Raw genomic sequence first — 20,300 nt, forward strand, 5'->3', positions numbered from 1 at the left:
CTAGTTCTAATTGGAATTTTCTTCCTGCCTCCGTGTTTTCCTGAAAGGTCTACTTCTTCCATTATGGGCAAAGGCCGCCCTCTTTCCTTTCGTTTCCCTCTTCTTGTTTTCTCCGGGTCTGGTCTAGAAAAGGGACATCAAACTGTCCATAACATTACCCTTTTGTTCTTGAAAAATTACAATGAAAAAAATAGTCTGCAGAGGGATATTGAATGATAGAGGAAACAAGTATATTTCCCATAACCTTGGCTGACTGATTTAGGAATATGGCGTCACATGGCCTTTGTCACTGAATATTTTTCTTTTTATATTCAGAACATCTGACGACAGTTACCCTCAGGGAGAGGTTGATTCCACGTCCAGCTCTGCTATATTTTTGCTTGCTGTTGCTGTGTACCAAAATAGGCTTCGTTTTTCATTTCCTGGATTTTTTGCTTAATCCCTACAAACTACTTTGTTGTTGTTGTTATTGGTGGGGCTAAGAAAGGTCTATGGAAGAGCCTAAAAAGGTCTGAAAAAGGTGTTTTGCGGAAAAAGTTTGGAAAGGGTGTTTTGCGTTGAGTTAAAGATACAGAAATTTTACGGTAGGATATTTATGGTTTATTAATTAAAATGAAAGTGGGAAAAATAAATAATGTGCATGCTACTCAGTTCAGAACAATTATTTCTAATAAAATATGCGTATTTATTTTAATTTTTGTTAATGAAACAAGGCTCTGTTTGACTGTAGATTTTAACACGTTTTAATTTACGTTAAAAGGTAGGAATATAATGTTTACAATGTATGAAAAAGGTGTTTTAGGTTGAGTTAAAGGTACATGAATTTCACGACATGATATTTATTGTTTAGTCATTAGAATGAAAATGTGAAAAATAAATAAAGTGCATGTTAAACAGTACAGAAAAATTGTTTCTAATAAAATATTGCGTATTTATTTTAATTTTTGTTGGTGAAATAAGGCTCTATTTGATTGTAGATTTTAACACGTTTTAATTTACATTTAAAGGTCGGAATGTAATGTTTACAATTTATGCGTGAGGGAAAAATCTTGCACACTTTCAGAGTAAGCTGGAGGTCTGATCATTTTTCTCTCTCTCTCTCTCTCTCTCTCTCTCTCTCTCTCTCTCTCTCCTCCAAAGTTGGTTATTTTAAACCAAATCTATTTGGTGAGGATAAAACAAATGAAGACGGCTGTAATCTATACATTTCTGTAACTTTGTGCATGAAATTATAATTATGGCCTTGAGTCATAAGATTCCTGTAGTTTCTCATCGTGTTTCGACATTGTTGTTAGACTTAGGGAAATGTTTAGCCAAGCATTTCTGATAGCAATGAATAACAGAGTCGTCAAAATAGCATCCCAATCTATAAAAATAAAAAAAAGAGGGAATTTAATTTCATTTCTTAAATTAATTACTTCTTTTGTGACTTAGGCTAGTTGCCGTTTCCGAAACCTTTACTCCTGGAGAATCTGTTCTTCTTTTTTAAAAACTTATCGTCGCTTTTGGTTCATTACCTAGTCTATACGTACCAAAAATGTTAACCAAAAACACCAGTCATTTTCAATTTCTCATAAAAATTCTTAAAACTTCACTAAGCGGCGGCCAGAAAGTGTAGGTTAAGGCGTTCCTGAAACGTTGGAAAAGATTCTGTAAACACATGGGAGCCCACGTAGAGCAGATTCAGAAAAGACTGGAGAGAGAGAGAGAGAGAGAGAGAGAGAGAGAGAGAGAGAGAAGAGTAATTTGAAATTATGGACTTCGAGTTCCCAAGGGATAATCAACAACCGATGTCTTGCGAGTTTTTATAATTGCGTTAATGGCTCTGCTCGAGGACTTTAAGGTAATTCTTTACCGACGCTCTCTCTCTCTCTCTCTCTCTCTCTCTCTCTCTCTCTCTCTCTCTCTGCAGGCAATCTGTGGGTGTATAGCTTTGTGTTCGCGTAGTGAAACTGAATGATACTTGAAATGTATTGCTACTGGCGCAAGATAGAGATGTTATTTTATATTAGATCATATTCAAACAGAAAATGAATGTGCCGTCTGTAGCTTGGGTTTACATGATATATCTTGCAAATGAAAAGACGAAAAGTTTGTTTTTATTCCTAAAAAAAACTATTAAAAAATTTGGTGAATAATGTTAATAAGTTATGTTTCTTCATACCTACGTCTTTTTTTAATTGGTTAGAGACAAACCTCTCTTAAAAAGGGGTCGCCTCTCCAGATGGAGTTAACTTTTCCAGGTCTCGGCAAGTATATCTGAAATGAGATTTTGTGCCTTGCGCATTATATATATATATATATATATATATATAATATATATATATATATATATATATATATATATATATACATATATATATATATATATATATATATATATATATATATATATATATTATATATATATATATATATATATATATCTATGTGTGTGTGTATTATATATATATATATATATATATATATATATATATATATATATATATATATATATATATAGCATTGAAGCTGGAAGCCATTTTTTATTCCTAACGTATATACGCTTCCCTGCATACCTGAATTTTTATGGTCGCCAATCAACTTAACTCCTTTCAAGGAACATTGCTTTAAGGTTTTGGGTCTCAAGCAAAAGCACAAAAACTTGATGATTCGTTTCTTTTGACTGACATGAATTTTTGTTGTTGTAAGTGAATATTTATTGACGCAGAGTTGACCTATTCATTATTCGATTTCTCTTTTCTTTTACAGGCAATAGAATCAGCCGTTTGGGGATAGATCTGATGGACTTGGAACAAAGGTAAAGAATATAATATATGTGGAAATAAGACAGTAAAGTTGGAATACTGAAAAATTATATATAATATATATTTATTATATATATATATATATATATAATATACATATATATAAATAGTATATATTATATTACATATGTAATTTATATGTAGTATGTATCCATCTATCTTGTATGCACGCGTTTCCCCTACCAAAGGGTCGACTCCTGAGAAAAAAGTAGAAAAAAAAATCATTGTTATATTTTTGTACATTAACGTAGAAACGTGGATGAAGCTCCTGTGCAGGATATTACCACCCCATCAGCCACTTCTTAACTGTATTTCACATGCTCTTGGTCTCTTTATATCAAGTAACGTTACTCCCCTATTACTCTTGCATCTGCCTTTATGACCCTCAGCTTTATATAATGTAACAATTATTTCTCTCTCCTAATTCTTTAGAACCTTTCCCGTATTCAGACGTACCTTACAAACCCCAGTCATCCTCTATATCGCGCTATCATACCACCATACCGCAACGTCTCACTTATAATCCAAAAACTCTCGGTGCCTATCTATGTTCCAGCCTCGTAATGTATCTTCCCACATCCTGCACAGTGTCTTCCAGAAACATTCTCAGACATAAATAGTATGTTTCATTCTTGCGTCATTCAGCTGTGCTTCTCTTCTAACTCCCACATACTATGTTCGTCATTCAGTAAACCCTTCAAATGCATACTACATCGACCAACGACTCCACAGACTTCAGACATCTTAACATTTGCATCTTTTATTCTGAGATCCATTTGCTAATTAATCTCTCTCTCTCTCTCTCTCTCTCTCTCTCTCTCTCTCTCTCTCTCTCTCTCTGTATATAAATCCTTGTTGAAGGATTTAATTTCCTCAACCTCTTGCTTACTTTCTCCCTTTTATTTTATTACATGCTTTTATAGACATTTTGTTCTTGACTACCCTATCTGACATCCCTTTTAAATTTTATAGAAAAGGATTTCCCCTTTCTTCTGTTTTGGTGCAATCTTTTACCCTCGGATAAATTTTTCCCATTTTGTTTCCGATCCAGAAAACTTTATCATTTTTTTTAAAACTCATCCCACTACATTCCGTATGTGTCTCCTTAATGGAATTTTATATACTTCCCCATCTGCTCCTTCTACCTCTTTCCTTTTAACCTTACCCGTATTGGATTCAGGTTCTCCTAATATGCTGTTCTCACTGCCTTGTCAACCAACTCACTGGTTTTAATTACATTTTAAGCCACTTTTCCTACCCTCCTTTCCAACTGAAGCTTATACCCGTTTTAACTTTCGCGTCAAATATATAATGATTGTATATACCTCCAGCCCTCCTAACCATAACATCACTATTTTAGATTTTTCATCTTTCCAGTACTAAAACATGATGCAAGAAATTCTTTTCCTAGCTATTTTCAGTATGCTTATGAATGTCCTTCGGAATCTAAGGACACCAAGTATGTCCAATAATCAAAACTCCTTTCAAATAAATTTCCGCTAAGCTCTCTTCATTCATTTACTCGGAAAACTCCGCACCTCCAAACAATGCTACCTCGTTCTTTGTCACATGTTTTTCCGCTTAAATCACCCACCAGACTACCTTTCCATATTCAACCAACCACATCCCCACTCACAGACTTCACCTTCCAGCTGACGCAGACTCAATCAATCTTCGTCCTTCCCTTTTGCCTGTGGACGCTGCCCTTCTGCATTTTTCCTCACTTAGTGCCAAAACATTTCCTCTGTTCTGCACCACATCCAGGCGCGTTCAAACTACAAGACTTGGTACTGTATTCTTTCTTTGGTTTTTCGTAATAACGGTTTAGGGTGTGGGGTTGCAAGCCCGCGGGACTTGTTGTATGGTGATTTTCACGCTACACGCCGATATGAGAATCATGGAGGCCCACAGGAGGAAATAGTGTTTCTTTATTCAAGATGTACCTTTGCAAAAAAAAAGAAAAAAAAAAAAAACTATTCATCGCCACCTACATACTTCAGTTGCGGAGTTATATAAATGAATTCCATTTGCAGACAACTATCACTGGTGTTTGTATGTATGTATGTATGTGTGTATATATATATATATATATATATATATATATATATATATATATATATATATATATATATCATATGTTTGTGTGTTTTCCTACTTATGATTATACAGCACTGTGATGAATTACATAAAACCGCATTCATGTGTCACAACCTCCATTCAGTCAGACGAAAGGCAAGCTAAATAATTAATATTCTCTCCCAGTGGTCGTTCATTATTTAAAAAAAAAAAAAAAAAAAAAAAAAAAAAAAAAAAAAAAGAAAAGCAGTCTTCTGCGTACAGGAAATTGAGAAATGCCAGACGTGACGTTGGACGAAGTTCATGAAAGGAAAGGAAATAGATCAACCGATTAAGCCACTGGGAAGGATATGCAATTTCTGAGGCGAAAAATGAGCCTGGATTAAGTTTTGGTGTGTTCACTTTTATTGGGGAGAGAGAGAGAGAAAGAGCTGGAAAGGGATGGATGTACGGGAGAGAGAGAGACGAGAGCGAGAGAGACTATAACGAAAAGGAGGGATGGGAAAAAATGAAGAGACATGGGGAGGAAGAAAGAGATAGGGGCTAAGAGAGCGAGCTTTTATTATACAGAGAGAGAGAGAGAGAGAGAGAGAGAGAGAGAGAGATAGCTGGAAGGGCGTGGATGTACGGGAGAGAGAGAGAGAGAGAGAGACTAACGAAAAGGAGTGATAGGAAAAAATGGAGAGACATGGGAAGGAAGAAAGAGATAGGGACTAAGAGAGCGACCTTTTATTATACAGAGAGAGAGAGAGAGAGAGAGAGAGAGAGAGAGAGAGAGAGAGAGAGAGTGCATGGATGTATGAAAGAATGGGTAAAACGAAAGAAATGGGGAAAAAGTGAGAGACGGTGGAGAAAGAGAGATAATAGCAGATAGGATATAGATGTATGAGTGATAGAGTAAAACAGAAGAGAGAAATGGTAAAAAAGGAAAAGAGCGGCGGAGGAGAAATGAGATTGGAATAAGAAAGTGAGCTTGTCATTTTACAGAGAGAGAGAGAGAGAGAGAGAGAGAGAGAGAGAGAGAGTAATAGCAAAAAGGACATGGATGTATGGGAGATAGAATAAAACGAAAGAGAGAAATGGGGAAAGAAGGAAGAGACAGAGGAAGGTGGAAAAGATGTGAGATAAGAGATCGAGCTTTTATTTTACAGAGAGAGAGAGAGAGAGAGAGAGAATAGCTGAAGGGACATGTATGTATGAGAGAGGAGTACAACGGAAGAGAGAAATGTGGAAAAAAGGAGGAGAGGGGAGGAGGAGGAATGAGATGGGGAGTAGGACAGGGAGGTTCTATTTTCCAGAGAGAGAGAGAGAGAGAGAGAGAATAAAGATTTGGAGAGCGAGACGAGATGGGCCGGAGGGGAGAGAGAGAGAGAGAGAGAGAGAGCGTTCTGTAATCACAAAAATTGACTTACTGAGCATGAAAGGTATGACGTCAATGGAGGCTGCTGCTGCTACGAATGCTAAGCTGAGCCAGAATTTATTTCTGATTCCCTGTGTCGTACTGTAGGACCTCGGCAGGTCATATTTTTTTAGGTTCGTATAAACATGAAAGGTTTAATCGATTACGGTACATCAGATGATGGTATTCGGCGAGATAGCTAGTACAAATCTTACTATATATTTACATTATATAGAGATGATTTAAATACTATGTTCGACAAGGTATCTACATCCCATAAAGATAATTTAGATCAATTCGACAGCATATTTACAACCTACTAAGTGGCTTTAAGTAAATTCGACAAGGTATCTACATCCCATAAAGATAATTTAGATAATTCTACAGCATATTTACAACCTACTAAGTGGCTTTAAGTAAATTCGACAGTGTATGTACATCCCATTAAGATAATTTAGGTGAAGTCCACTAGATCTCTACATCTTACTAAGATAATTTAGATCAAGTTCACAAGATATCTACATCTTGGTAAGATGATCTAGGTAAATTCGACAAGATATCAACGTCCCATTAGCATAATTTAGGTAAATTCGACTAAGATTATTAAGACAAATTCGACAACATATCCGCATGCTACTAAGATGGTTTAGGTAAATTCGACAAGGTATCAACCCCCCATTAAGATAACTTAAGTAAGTCCGACTCGACGATAGTTTAGGTAAATTCGATTGGAAGTTCACATCCCACTAAGGTGGTGCAGATAAATTCTACGAGGTACCTATATCCTGTTACGATGATTTAGATAAGCCAGTTTGCCTACGGCCTATATCAGCAAACAGATCATTAAAAAGTTTGTCACGAATTTATGAAAAATATTTCCCATTTTTTCCTACATAGATGAATGGTGATTTTTTGGAACGGCTGAAAAATACGAAAATTGAAACGTTCACTGTGAATTCTTCCTTGCCATGAGAATTTCAAACACTTGGAATTTGGCAATAGTCTTTGTTGCAGTCAAGTGGCCCAAGTGATGTGATGGGTTTTGAAAAAAGACACCTTTGTTTAGTAAAAAAAAAAAAATTGTTGGAAATAGTTTTAAACATGAAGTAGAGGCCTTTTTATTGCCGTATTATTTTCTGCGTATTGTTCCAGTCGATATGCAAACCAGCTATTTTACATTTATTTGGCGTAACGAGAAAAGGCTAAGATGGTCTTCCAAAGGCCCTGCTGCTCTTCTTTGCAACATAACAGTGCAAGATGGATGAAGTATTGCCAGTTCAAGAAGTTTTGTAAGGAAAATACATAATATTTTAGTGGATTAATCTTGAAAACACGAAATCAATTTACTCTGGGGGAAATTGCACTTTCTGACAACGAGCAGAACATTTTTGTATTTATTTTTATTTATTTTTTTGTTTTTTTTATTTTTTTTTTTTTTTTTTTACTTTGGGGGAAATTACACTTTCTGCCAACGAGCAGAATTTTATTTACTTATTTATTTATTTATTTATTTATCTATTTATTTATTTATTTATTTTTATTTTATTTATTTATTTATTTTTTGTATTTATTTTTTTCTTTATTTATTTTTTTTTTTTTTTTTTGCGAAAATAAATCTTTGGGAAATTTCCTAATGCAAGAGCTTAATTCCAGGTTTTGGAAATAAAGTATGTTTTCAGAACAGTGCTAGCTTGGGATTGTGAGTTTCAGCACAATCAGCTAGGAACCCCATTGCATAGACAATTGTATTATTGGGTAAAATACAAGCTCCCATTACGAAATCTAAATGTGAGAACTATTTTTTTTTACTCTTTCATTTCTTTTATGGAAACTGGGATATCTATTTAATATTTGTCTTTGTTATTTTTCCTTCAGTTGTACAAAATCTCGCTCTGTATTTTCTTGGTAGTTTAATAATGTTTTGATAAGAGTTCAGGTTTTCTCGGACTCCTGGAGCTATCTGATGAAATATTGTATATATATATTTTTTTACATTACAAGAAAATGCTGTTACGTATAGTGCATGAGATAAGTCTTTTCGTCATGTAAGAAATAATAAAAGTGTTATGCGCAAATATACTCGCTTTTCAGGGAAGAAAATCTTGTGATTAAAGTAGAGCAGTGCTATTATTTCCTCTTTTTTTTCAAAAGTGACATCACTTTTAAATCCAGAGTAGCTGCATTTTCTCTGTAGACAAACGCTTTCTACTGCAGACTCATTTCAAAAGTTTACCGAGATCATTTTTCTTTGGTAGCCACGCGCGTGAAACATATCAAAAACCGATGAACGCAACACTAATGAAATATAATCAATATTGCATTTCAAACAGCCGATGCATTATTCTGTACTATTTGTGGTTAGCAACTGAAAAATTCATTTCGAAATTCATCGAGTTTTGTTTGCATTCTACAAAACTGGTAAATATGAACAGGGGGAGGGTTTTACTGACGTCATCGCTTTCTTGTCCATTATATATCATTTATAATTGTCGTGCTTTGTATCCTTCGCCGATATCATCATCATTAGCCTCATTATTTTCTTATCCACGTCATTGTTATCATTGTTACGCAGGAGGGGGTTCTCAACCCTCTCAGGGTTAATGAAAACCTCAGCTGTTTTATTGAAACTGTAAAGCTGTCCAATTAGTAGCTGTATAATTAAATTGACTTAAATCCAACAAAAGCGTTTGGTTGCTTTGCGCACAAGATTCACGAATAAAACTTGTACGACACAGATTTTTCTTAAAAAGCTATTAAAAGATAGCTAACTTGGTCGTTATATATATATATATATATATACTATATATAATATATATATATATATATATAAATATATATATATAAATATATAATATATATATATTATAATATATATATATTACACATATATATATATATATGTATATATATATATATATATATACACATATATATATATATATAATATATATATATATATCTATATATAGATCTAAATTATCTATGTATTATATTATATATATTAGATAAATATCCATATAAAATCAAATATGTATTGTATATTAGATATTGAACCCATATAATAAATACATTATATATGTGTATAATATACCATATCTATCACATATGCATTATATTGTGTATAATATACCTAATATATACACAAACATGCAAATATATTTAGACATATATTTTATAATATAATTATATATATATTTAATATAATTAATTAATGTATTGAATATATCTTATCGTGTGGTATTCATATATATATATTCATTGTATATGTAATTATATAGTATTGATATATAATACAACCGTTATATATATATATACTATATATATATTAAATAATATATATATATAATAAAGTATATAATTATATATAACATTTATAAAATATATAATAGAATTAGTTTATATATATAATATATATATTGAATTTGTAATATATATATAAAATCAAAATATATATATAGTAATATATATATATAAATATATGTGTTAAATAGTAATATAATATATATATATATATATATATTATTTATTTATATATATATATGTGTGTGTGTATATAGCATGCCTAGTAATATTTCCAACACTGAGAATTCTGGTCAAAAAACGGAATTCTGTTTGCCTGCTTCGTAACACCAAACTTTTTTGTGCAATTTCTGGAAATCGAAACAAAAAAACTTCCACTCTGCAAATACCCATACATATTTACTCTACCACATTCCCCCCTCCCACCCCATCCTATCCTAAGCTACCCTGTTCCACCCCACATTAAGCCCTATTCCATCCTACCTTAAACCCCCTTTCCTTCCTACCCTTCCTCCTGCCCCCCCCCCCCCTGCCTTCCATTTCCATTTTATTCAGTAGTTGATTTGTTAGGCTATAGTAGATCGAATTACAATAATGTAATTCACCAGTTACGTGATAGTCAATAAACAGGTTAATGATTAACTCGTCCAAACATTTCTTAATAATTGTATGTACGTATCTTACGGCATACGGAGTTAATGTGCTTGCCTATGAAGTTATCTAAAGTTAACGTTACAGTGACTACATAGAATTTGTTTCAATAATGAATGATTAATTATAAAGATAATCATTTTATGGAAAACATTCTAGATCATTCCCGAAGTTTCCGAAGTCCTGTTGTATAACCTCAAAATTTGTCAGAAAAAAGTAAGTTGCGCAAAACCTACGTAATTCAACTTATATAAACATACAGATGCATCTTTGCGGCGCGGAATATGCTTGCTTTTATCGAGCTTATTTTACTGCAAGTTATTTTTTTTTCAAATACAAGTGAAAATAAAACAAAGCGAAATCAGTAAATTTCGCTGGAAAATATGTAAAAAGTAAAGTTTCATAAAGATTAAATAATAGACAATCTTTTGAACATAGGATTCAGATGTAAAAATATTTTCAACTTCTATTGAACGTTTCCAGTACACGTCTCACAGTGCAGTACAAATGTTTACCTCTTAGAATAACAAATTGCCCATTGCGTTAAGCATACTGTGGTATACGTACTTGGAATAAGCAGTAAGAAAATAACCGCTTTTCGCTGCAAATGCAGCAGCATTTATTAATAAATTTGGGCAAGCAAACAAAACGAAGAGAAAAGAGCTGATAGCATCTCTCTCTCTCTCTCTCTCTCTCTCTCTCTCTCTCTCTCTCTCTCTCTCTCTCTCTCTCTCTCTCTCTCTCTCTCTCTCTCTCTCTCTCTCTCACGACCAAAAATGCATAACATGGACGAGAGGGTAGGGTATGTCCGAATGGTTCTTTATTTTCTTTATATCACATAAATTCATTATAGCATGAAATATTATATTCTTCATAGTCATAGTCGAAACGCATACTTTAAATAATATATTGAAAAAAGGACTGTTTTTGCGTGAATATTTGTTCCCTGAACGTAGGAGGTTTATCATCCAAAATCCAGATGTTCTAGCTTAAGCGAATATTTCCCAGGTAAATTCACCAGTGTTACATTTTCTGTACCTTACACAAGTCATGCAATAGGCAAACATTACTTAGCTGTAATCTGAAAGGCAATATCATCATGAAATAATGATTAAAACTAGTAGCAATGTAGCACTAGTATTAGTAGTATCTAGTTTGGAATCCCCCTTATCATCATTATTATCAACGTCATTTTCTTAGCCATTTCATCTTTTTAACTGTTAGAGTTATTTCTTGCCAGAGATATCAATATCGTCATCATTTTAATATCCAAGGCATCACTGTAATTATATTGATTTGATGCCCTCAGCGACGTCGCCATGTCCATTTGTTCCATATTAGTAATACATTAATTTGCTGTAATGCCAAATTTGTTGTCTTACAATCTCTCTAGCTTCCACCTACCAATTAAAGAAAGAGTGGTAAAAGCTTTTTCTCGGATGAAGCGAAGGTAACACTTCTGTTGGGAAACTCGTGTATCTGTCTATCATAATCTATTTTAGGTACAGTTTGGGAAGCTCCAAAATTAAAAACCTGCTGCAATTTTGAATAGGATTACCCTGTATTGTCTGAGTTGCACTGGCGGTTTATCACAGCTCGAATAATATTTAAGATAATATGTAATGTGCCTCAACGAGCTATCCAGACATGTATTGTGGCTCAACAAGCTATCCAGACTGAATATCAAAGATATTTCAAGAGATTGTCTTATTGCAGCCAGCGAATGATGCCAACACAGCAACATTTACAAATTGTTGCAACATTTACATATAATTTTAAGTTATCTATGCCAAGTTGCACTTCCAATGTTGCTTTTAAAGCCTGCAGACATTTGGACCCAAGACTGTACATTAAGCTTCCACTTGGTATTAGGTGGTTTGAAAATACTGAGTCAATCGAGTGAAAATCAAAGAATTCTCATTTTCTGATTGTTATGATAGTTTGGATTTAGCAAACAGCGTGGAGAATTCTTTATGAATTTTCGAATGTCCCTGCGTTACGTGTGCTAATGACAAATAAATTTGTGGTACCACTACTCCCCTTAAGAATAGTAGAACCAGATCAGTGACCTATTGTGAGTAAAAGAGTTTTATACCACAAAAACTCTTGAGAGTCAGTACAAGCTATGACCCTAGCATTGGGCATAAATTTGTGGCACCCAGTGAGGTAACGTGGGATCTGATTGATTGATCGATGTGGAATTTCAAATAAGTTAAGGTTTGAAGTTTTGATTCTGTGGAGTAAAATAAGAAAAACTGCTGGAGACTCAAATGTCACTCTTCTATCGACTTGTATTAGTTTAGGATTCTTAAGAACTGCATGAACAGATTAAAAATGTAATTTTATTTATTTAAATGTATTTATTTTGGTGTTTGTATTTTCGTTTTCATGAGAACCTCAATTCATGTTTAATGGCTGATCGTTATAGGCAGCAAAATTGCTGTCTACAACATCGTCATCACCGTAAAAGAGACTGCTTTAGGAAACTATCGTCGTAATTCTCTCTCTCTCTCTCTCTCTCTCTCTCTCTCTCTCTCCTCTCTCTCTCTTTTGTGGGTGGGTGAAGATAGAATTACCTCTCTCTCTCTCTTCTCTTCCTCTCTCTCTCTCTCTCTCGCTCTCTCTCTCTCCCCTATTCCTCTCTCTCTCTCTCTCTCTCTCTCTCTCGTGGGTGGGTCAAGTTCAGATTTTTTTCTTTGTTTCTCTTGTGGACGAAGCAAATTTGAATTACTTTCCCCTTTGCTGATATGTCTGATGGTAAATTTTATTTAAAGCAAATATATCCTACCAAATATACTTCTTTTCATCGGTCTATTTTTGTCGTTTTATGCTCGACTTTATCACCAGGATGCCAGTTGTAAAGTTATTTAAATGGGAATTTGTATCCGTAATACCTATTCTCTCTCTCTCTCTCTCTCTCTCTCCTCTCATCTCTCTCTCTCTCTCGTCAACATTCTCCCCCGCCCCCCGCCCCTTTTTTTCCATTCGAAGGGGATCCCGGATATTCTGAGTTACCAACACCCCAGGTAAACAAAGGTCGAACTTCAAAGACTATTGATCAAACGCGAGGATTGAGTGCGATTTTGATTTTTTGACTGAAGTTCGCTGAACTGAAAAGATTGCAGCCAGAAATAGTTTTCAAAAGAGAGTTCAGTACTTCTGGCCTCTTTTTTTTTTGTGTTTGTTTTTTTGTCTCTTTTTATTTGAGTTTAAAACTGCTTAAATATTTTTTTGATTGGTTTACAAGAGGCACGTCCTTGTGTGTCTGTGTGTCTGTGTGTGTGAGCAAAATAGAAAGTACAGTATCTCAGGTTTGAATCCCAAAAAATGTTGAGACGAGGTCTCGTCGTGATGACAGTACTCCATGGATCACGTTTAGATGCTTTCTTAACAGATATATGACCCTATCGGCAGGTAAATGTTACGTCGCAATGGGAGACTTTGGTAATAATTAGAATAAATGAAGCAAATAGGTAGAGGAAATTGTAGGGCAGACCCACTTGCTACTTTTAGTATGGCATATGATCTTGGTCTCTGAAGCTTATGAGGCTGCAAGTTTGTCGATTTATGGAAAGTGATATCAGCTGGAAAATTATATTACAAAGAAAAGCATTCCCATTTATTTGGGCTACTAAATAATGCCAATAAATATGTGGGGTATCGTTGGTGAACAGGAGTGAAAACAAAGGTGTACTTTGTTTGTGTGGGTTCGAGTCTTGGAAAAGCTTCCATTTGTTTGAATCCAGAAGAAGCTGTTTGTTTCTCTTGAGTTAAAACCCTTAAAAAACGCCTGTTTTTTTAGTTTGAGCGTGGAGAAACTCTAAGGATTTGTGTATGAGTTTGAATCTTGAAAAATAAAAAGAATATTTCTCTGTCTAAAATGAATGGTGAGATCCTCCCTCAAGTGCCTTTCGACCCATAACATATGCCCCCCTCCCACTTTTTTTTTTCTTTCTTTTTTTGCTATGGTTTCAACTCCCAAACAACGTAATAAAAAAAGTTCGCCAGTAATTGCTTTGTGAGGTCGAACCAGAAAGACTTATTCGTTTGCATTTGAACCCTGAAACTCACTTCTAACTCAGAAGAAACTATTCATTTGGATATAAGTCTGATCCCAGCAGAAGGTTCTAATTAAGATGATTTTTTATCTTTCCCGTTTTCTATAACTTTTCAGTTTTCTATAAAGCAATTGAGATGGATTTGTCTGCCCGTCCGCACTTTTTCTGTCCGCCCTCAATTCTTAAAAACTTCTGAGGCTAGAGGACTGCAAATTGGTATGTTGATCATCCACCCTCCACTCATCAAACATACCAAATTACAGCCCTTTTGCGTCAGTAGTTTCTATTTTGTTTAAGGCTAAAGTTAGCCTTGATCGTAAGCCTAGCAACGACATGGGACTGGCAACCACCGGGCCGTGGTTAAAGTTTCATGGCTCGCTGCTCATGCAACATTATGCCGAGATCACCGAAAGATAGATCTGTTCTTGGTGGCCTTGATTGTACGCTTTACAGAAAACTCGATTTCACCGAAGGAACTTCTGCTTTATTTTTTATTTGTTTATTTATTTATTTATGTTTTAGATACATCTATTTTCGGTGGCCTTGATCATACGCTGTACAGAGAACTCTATTTCCCCGAAGAAACATCTGCTCATTTTTTAACTTTACTTTTTTATTTATTTATTATTTTTTTCTAGTATGTTCCCCGAGTGTTTACCAGTGTATGTTTTCAAACCCCCTGAAGAAGTAGAAGACCCTTCTTCCTTTTGCTCGGTGTCAATTACCCAGATGCTGTGACGCCAGATATAATACACAATCAATCAATCTTCCTTTTGCTGGCGTCTCGTAGAGCGAATCCTTTTGAAGAGTCTCTGAGGAGGAGCGACAATACCCGAGGTTCCACTCGACCGAACGCTGAATGAGAGAGTAATTAGATTGAATCTGATACCTTTTATTCATAATTACAGGATTTGGCTGTTCATCGCCGTCACAAAAATACTGCTCTAATTGGAAACCTAATTAGGAATGATTTTTCCATATTCGCCCGCGTATTCATCGGAAATCTCGTCGTCGTCACAAGGAATTAGAGCGAAAATGCCGGAGTTTTTTGTGATGCCTTTCGGTCTTCTCCTCATTTGATTCGTTACTCTCTCTTTTTATTCGCGTTGTTGGAAAGAGCTAAAAAAAAAAAAAAAAAGAGGCACATGATTTCAGGTCGACGCTTTGGAAGCGAGTTATTTTAGCGGAATTGTGGCTTTTTCAATAATATTTTGTAGCTACAATTCCCCCCGCCCCCCCAAAAAAATCAATGTTCGTGAAAATGTGAACTCTTAGATAACCACTCTCTTACGTGAATAGATTATTTTAACCAGTGCTAATTTAGCTCTACCGAATTTTCATGACTTTATATCATAAATACGTTTGGCTAAAATTTAGTCAAATCGTTTTTTTTTTCACGTTTATTTTATCATTTGAAACAACACATCTTTGCTTCATTTTTCAAATACCTTTTCAATGGTGCCACCAATGCGAATGTATGATTTTGACACTTCGTCCGTTGATGATCCAATTCAGCCTTAAAATTTATTAAGGCCAAGAAGATATATTTAAGAATGCCAGTGTCTTCATGTAAATTGTTTTCCGAGTGTATCTTTAATTTTATTGAGGTACACATGATATGTTTGATAATGACAGTTTCTAGTGTAAATTTATGTGTATTTTCTACCAACGTTTCCGATCGTATCTCTAATTATATTGAGGTACAGATGATACATCTGATAAGGCCAGGGTCTTGTGTAAACGTTTGTATATTCCTTACCAGAGTTTCAAGAACCAACTGTTTACTTCTGCCATTTATTCCTTGTTTATTTACTGCGGGAGGCTCCAGCGGCCGCTATTTTTGCGCGAGCAGCGTCACGAGTATTCCTGAGAGGGTTCGTTCAATCCTCTTTGATGCATTATTTTTGCAGTTTAGCAAATATCTATGCCCTGTGTTTTTACTGATGGTCTTTTGGGAATAAATGCGTCATCCTGATGTAGCGGATCGATTCTCTTGTCTCAGGGACATTTTTTATTCATTGGTTTTCTTTCCCTTTAAGTGTGTTTATTATTTATTTTATTATGGGAGAAAGACTTTTAAGATTTATAATAGTTTTGTCGGGCCTGACTCTGATGCATCTGTGTTAAAGCGAAGCGTTTATGGCTGTCTTTCCCTTAGTACAACGTCTTAAAATCATTATACATGATCCTTAAGAATAGATGATTCTTCTAACTAGTAATCGGAAGGAGTTTGTTTGTTTGTTTATGTGGTGTTTTTACGTTGCATGGAACCAGTGGTTATCGAGAGTGAACTTATATCACCAGAAATACACATCTCTCACACCTAAATGGAATGCCCGAGAATCGAAATCGCGGCCACCAAGGTGATACGCCAACACCATACCGACCACGCCACAAACAAATAATCAGAAGGAAGTCCATAACTTGTTCTTCTTGCAATAAATGTGGTTAATTTAAGCAAATTTTCCCGTCTCGGGCTCTTCAGCATAGAGAAAAAAAAAAACCACAGAAATGGGCAGACACGAGGGAATGTGATAAATTAATGTTTTTAAGTTCTGTATAGTTTCATATATAATTCCAAAACACTTTTGGCTGCCTTTATCAACCCTCCAAGGAGAAGAACATAAAGGCACTAACCACATACACGGCAGTTTGCTCCCTGTGGGGGACTTCTGCTGTGACAGTCTGCCTGAGAGGACACACTGCATCATCCCTTGGGTCCCAGCTGCATTTTATTTTATTTTCAACTATTGCCTTTATTCTCTCCCACCAGTAGCTGTCCAACTTCTTGAGAAACCTTCCTCTAATCCAATTCGCAATTCACTTAAAGAAAATGTTTCTGGTCGACCCCTGTGAGTTTTAAGAAATGTGGGAAACTATATGATAATTAATCTGCAGCGTCCCTTCGGCCCCTAGCTGCAACTCCCTTTCGCTCCTTTTACTGTGCCTCCTTTCATATTCTCTTCCATCTTACAATCCACCCTCTCCTAACTACCGATTCATAGTGCAGCTTTGAGGTTTTCCTCCCGTGACACCTGTCAAGCCTTTCACTGTCAATTTCCGTTTCAGGGCAGGATGACCTTTGGCCTAATTTCTATATATTCAGTTCAACAATCTAATAATTTAAAATCCGTTTTTGTTTTGGGGGGTGGTGGGGTTTTCGGGATTATTTGTCATTTCATCCCAAAAACAGTGATATTTCGGCGTCTATTTTCATTACCTATTATTATATGTCCTCTTCCTCCCATTGCAGGCTGTCAAAGGTGGAGAGAACGATCGCTACTCTTAGCACTGATTTGCCACCCGTCGTGGACGAGCTTCGAAGGGCAGTCGACACATTCAGGATGAGGCTGGAGACCACCGAGCATCTCTCTTGGCTGGGTAAGTTTCTCAATTATTATTATTATTGTTATGTTATTGTTGTTGTTGTTATTATTATTATTATTATTATTATTATTATTATTATTATTATTATTATTATTATTAGTTAGTTGAAAGGAGATAAAATTGGGGATCGAATGATTTATTCATTATATTTCTTCAGATATGAACGTTGTGACGTGCATTTAAAACAACAACAATAATATTATTATTATTATTATTATTATTATTATTATTATTATTATTATTATTATTATTATTATTTGAAGGGATATAAGTCTAGGAGTTAAATTACTCATTCAAAACTTCTTCAGATCTATACGTTGTGACGTGCATTTATAACAATAATGATAATAATAATGATAATTATTATTATTATTATTATTATTATTATTATTATTATTATTATTATTATTATTGATTATTATTATTATTATTATTATTATTATTATGATTATTATTATTATTATTATTATTATTGTTATTATTATTATTATTATTTGAAGAGATCTGTGCGTCGGAGCGCGTTCATTTTTCAGTAGCTTTCCTGGCACTCTGTTGTATGACTTAAGCTCATTAATATTTCACAACGTCACTGAACATCTCTAAAGGGTCTGGTAGCTGATGGGTGAGTCTTAAGACCCGTTACGTAACACTCTTCGAAGTAAATAACTGCCATTGAAGCGTCCTCCAACCTATTGTTTCCCCCCCCGCCCCTCACCTATGAAATTGGCGAGCCACTTCGCAATTAGTGAATGCGTAGGAAGGAGAGACGGCGCTTATTTTATTTTCTATTTTTCATTATTATTTTCTTGTCTTTCCGAAATGACGGCGATTGTCCTTTGGCATAATGAAACCGCATCATAACAATATTCTTAATTGGTCACCAGCTTCGCTGTGTAAAGAACACACCCTCGTCCCTCTTTTGTTCTGACTTGGAAAGGCTCTATAACGTTATCCGGGTGTAGTCTCTCTCTCTCTCTCTCTCTCTCTCTCTCTCTCTCTCTCTCTCTCGTGCCAGGTATTAATGAAATTCTTGATGTAACACTCACTTCTATGAGTTATTTCGTCGAAATAACTCGTAGTGAGAGCGAGAGAGATACCTTAAGTCCCTAAGTTTCACTGAAATTTTCGGAGAGAGAGAGAGAGAGAGAGAGAGAGAGAGAGAGAGAGAGAGAGAGAGAGAGAGAGTCCCTACTTCACTTAACTAGTTAAGTTTAGCCCGTGACATCTCCCTATGAATAAAAAAAAAAAAAAAAAAAAAAAGTCCATATTCTCATCCCCCAAAAAATTTGTATGAAATTGAAGTGGTTCAATATTCACTTATATTTCTTTAGTTAAATCAAGAGGAATTTGTCTAGGCTTGCCATGGTAATGACCCCTGGCTGGTATTTTGGTCGTTTGGTGATTAGGGCACTGGTGTGGATTTCTGAACTCTGAATAACCAGCTGGGACGTATTTTTGTCTATGCCTAGTTCCTCGTTGGTCGAGTCGGTTACGTGCTCGACTACCGATATCATGGCCCGGGTTCGATTCCCCGCTCTGCCAACGTGAAATCAGCGGAATTGATTTCTGGTGATAGAAATTCATTCCTCGATGTGGTTAGGATCCCACAATAAGCTGTAGGTCCCGTTGCTAAGAAACCAATCGGTTCCTAGCCATGCAAAATTATATTTAATCCTTCGAGCCAGCCGTAGGAGAGCTGTTCATCAGCTCAGTGGTCTGGTAAAACTAAGGTAAACTTAACTATAATAGTCGTTCCTCGCGGCTCTAGATGTAATTAGCTGTAGAATGAGGTTCTGAGGGAGGGGACGGATTAGTAAACTTGGGGGTCACAAGAGAGAGCCTACGTGAATGAATAATTGATTTTATGACCACAAACTGGCGTGAAGCATAGATGATGTCCAATCGTGATATGAGTCATACTGCTGCAAGGTTTACTTTTGCCTTTCGGAATGAAGTTTTGCATTTTCCCAAGCTTCCATTGTGAATATTTTTTTATAATCTATGTAATCCTTTTAATGTTAGTAAGTTGTCTATTATTGTAAGCCGGAGTTAGGATGTATCATTATAAAGACGACTCGTGCTTTTTAAAATATGGCATCTACTAGTTAAGTTCCATTATATGTATTAGATCTGTATCGGACGACCTTAATTTAATAGCTTTCATTTATCGTAAAATCAAAATTGATAGTCTTCGTTTTTCTTGGGTATATTTGAAGAAATCCCATTACGTTTTCTTCAAGTATTTCAAAGAAATCAGTGCTCAGTAAAAAGTTACAAAGAAGTCAATTCGAACTCTTGTTGCTTGTCGGTGACACATCACAAAAAAGAACAAAAAAATACTTGATGCTGCAACGACCAGCAAACTCACGATTGACTCAAGTTCTTGTCTGAAGTGACTGGTAGAGCTTGGCAGGGATAGGATAAAGCCAAATTCCCGATTTAATATTTGTTGGGGGGATTGGTCTCAAAGTCTTTAAAGGAAATTGATGACGTTAGTTTCAGGAATGGAAGACCCACTTACTAATCTGATTGAACTTGTAATCTACTAAAGACATTCTAAAAGATGTACATCACTAAAGAGGCTAAGTATACATGTAAATTACAATTATACATGTTGTAATT

At 35.1% G+C, this 20,300-nt stretch overlaps 1 protein-coding gene across 8 annotated transcripts in view; it reads left to right on the plus strand.

Moving 5' to 3' along the window:
* LOC135212547 (high affinity cGMP-specific 3',5'-cyclic phosphodiesterase 9A-like) overlaps positions 1–20,300 on the plus strand; it is a 640,308-nt gene that overhangs the window by 572,678 nt on the left and 47,330 nt on the right. For 7 of the 8 annotated variants that reach the window (XM_064246080.1, XM_064246078.1, XM_064246079.1 and 4 more), the window contains 2 exons: positions 2,752–2,800; positions 17,545–17,672. In XM_064246080.1, the coding sequence (XP_064102150.1) occupies positions 2,752–2,800; positions 17,545–17,672 (177 nt within the window). The remainder of the gene's footprint in view (positions 1–2,751; positions 2,801–17,544; positions 17,673–20,300) is intronic. The other variant, XM_064246084.1, reaches the window with a different exon arrangement.

This window comes from Macrobrachium nipponense, chromosome 41 (genome assembly GCF_015104395.2).
Source record: "Macrobrachium nipponense isolate FS-2020 chromosome 41, ASM1510439v2, whole genome shotgun sequence".
In the NCBI taxonomy this organism is placed as follows: Eukaryota; Metazoa; Arthropoda; class Malacostraca; order Decapoda; family Palaemonidae; genus Macrobrachium; species Macrobrachium nipponense.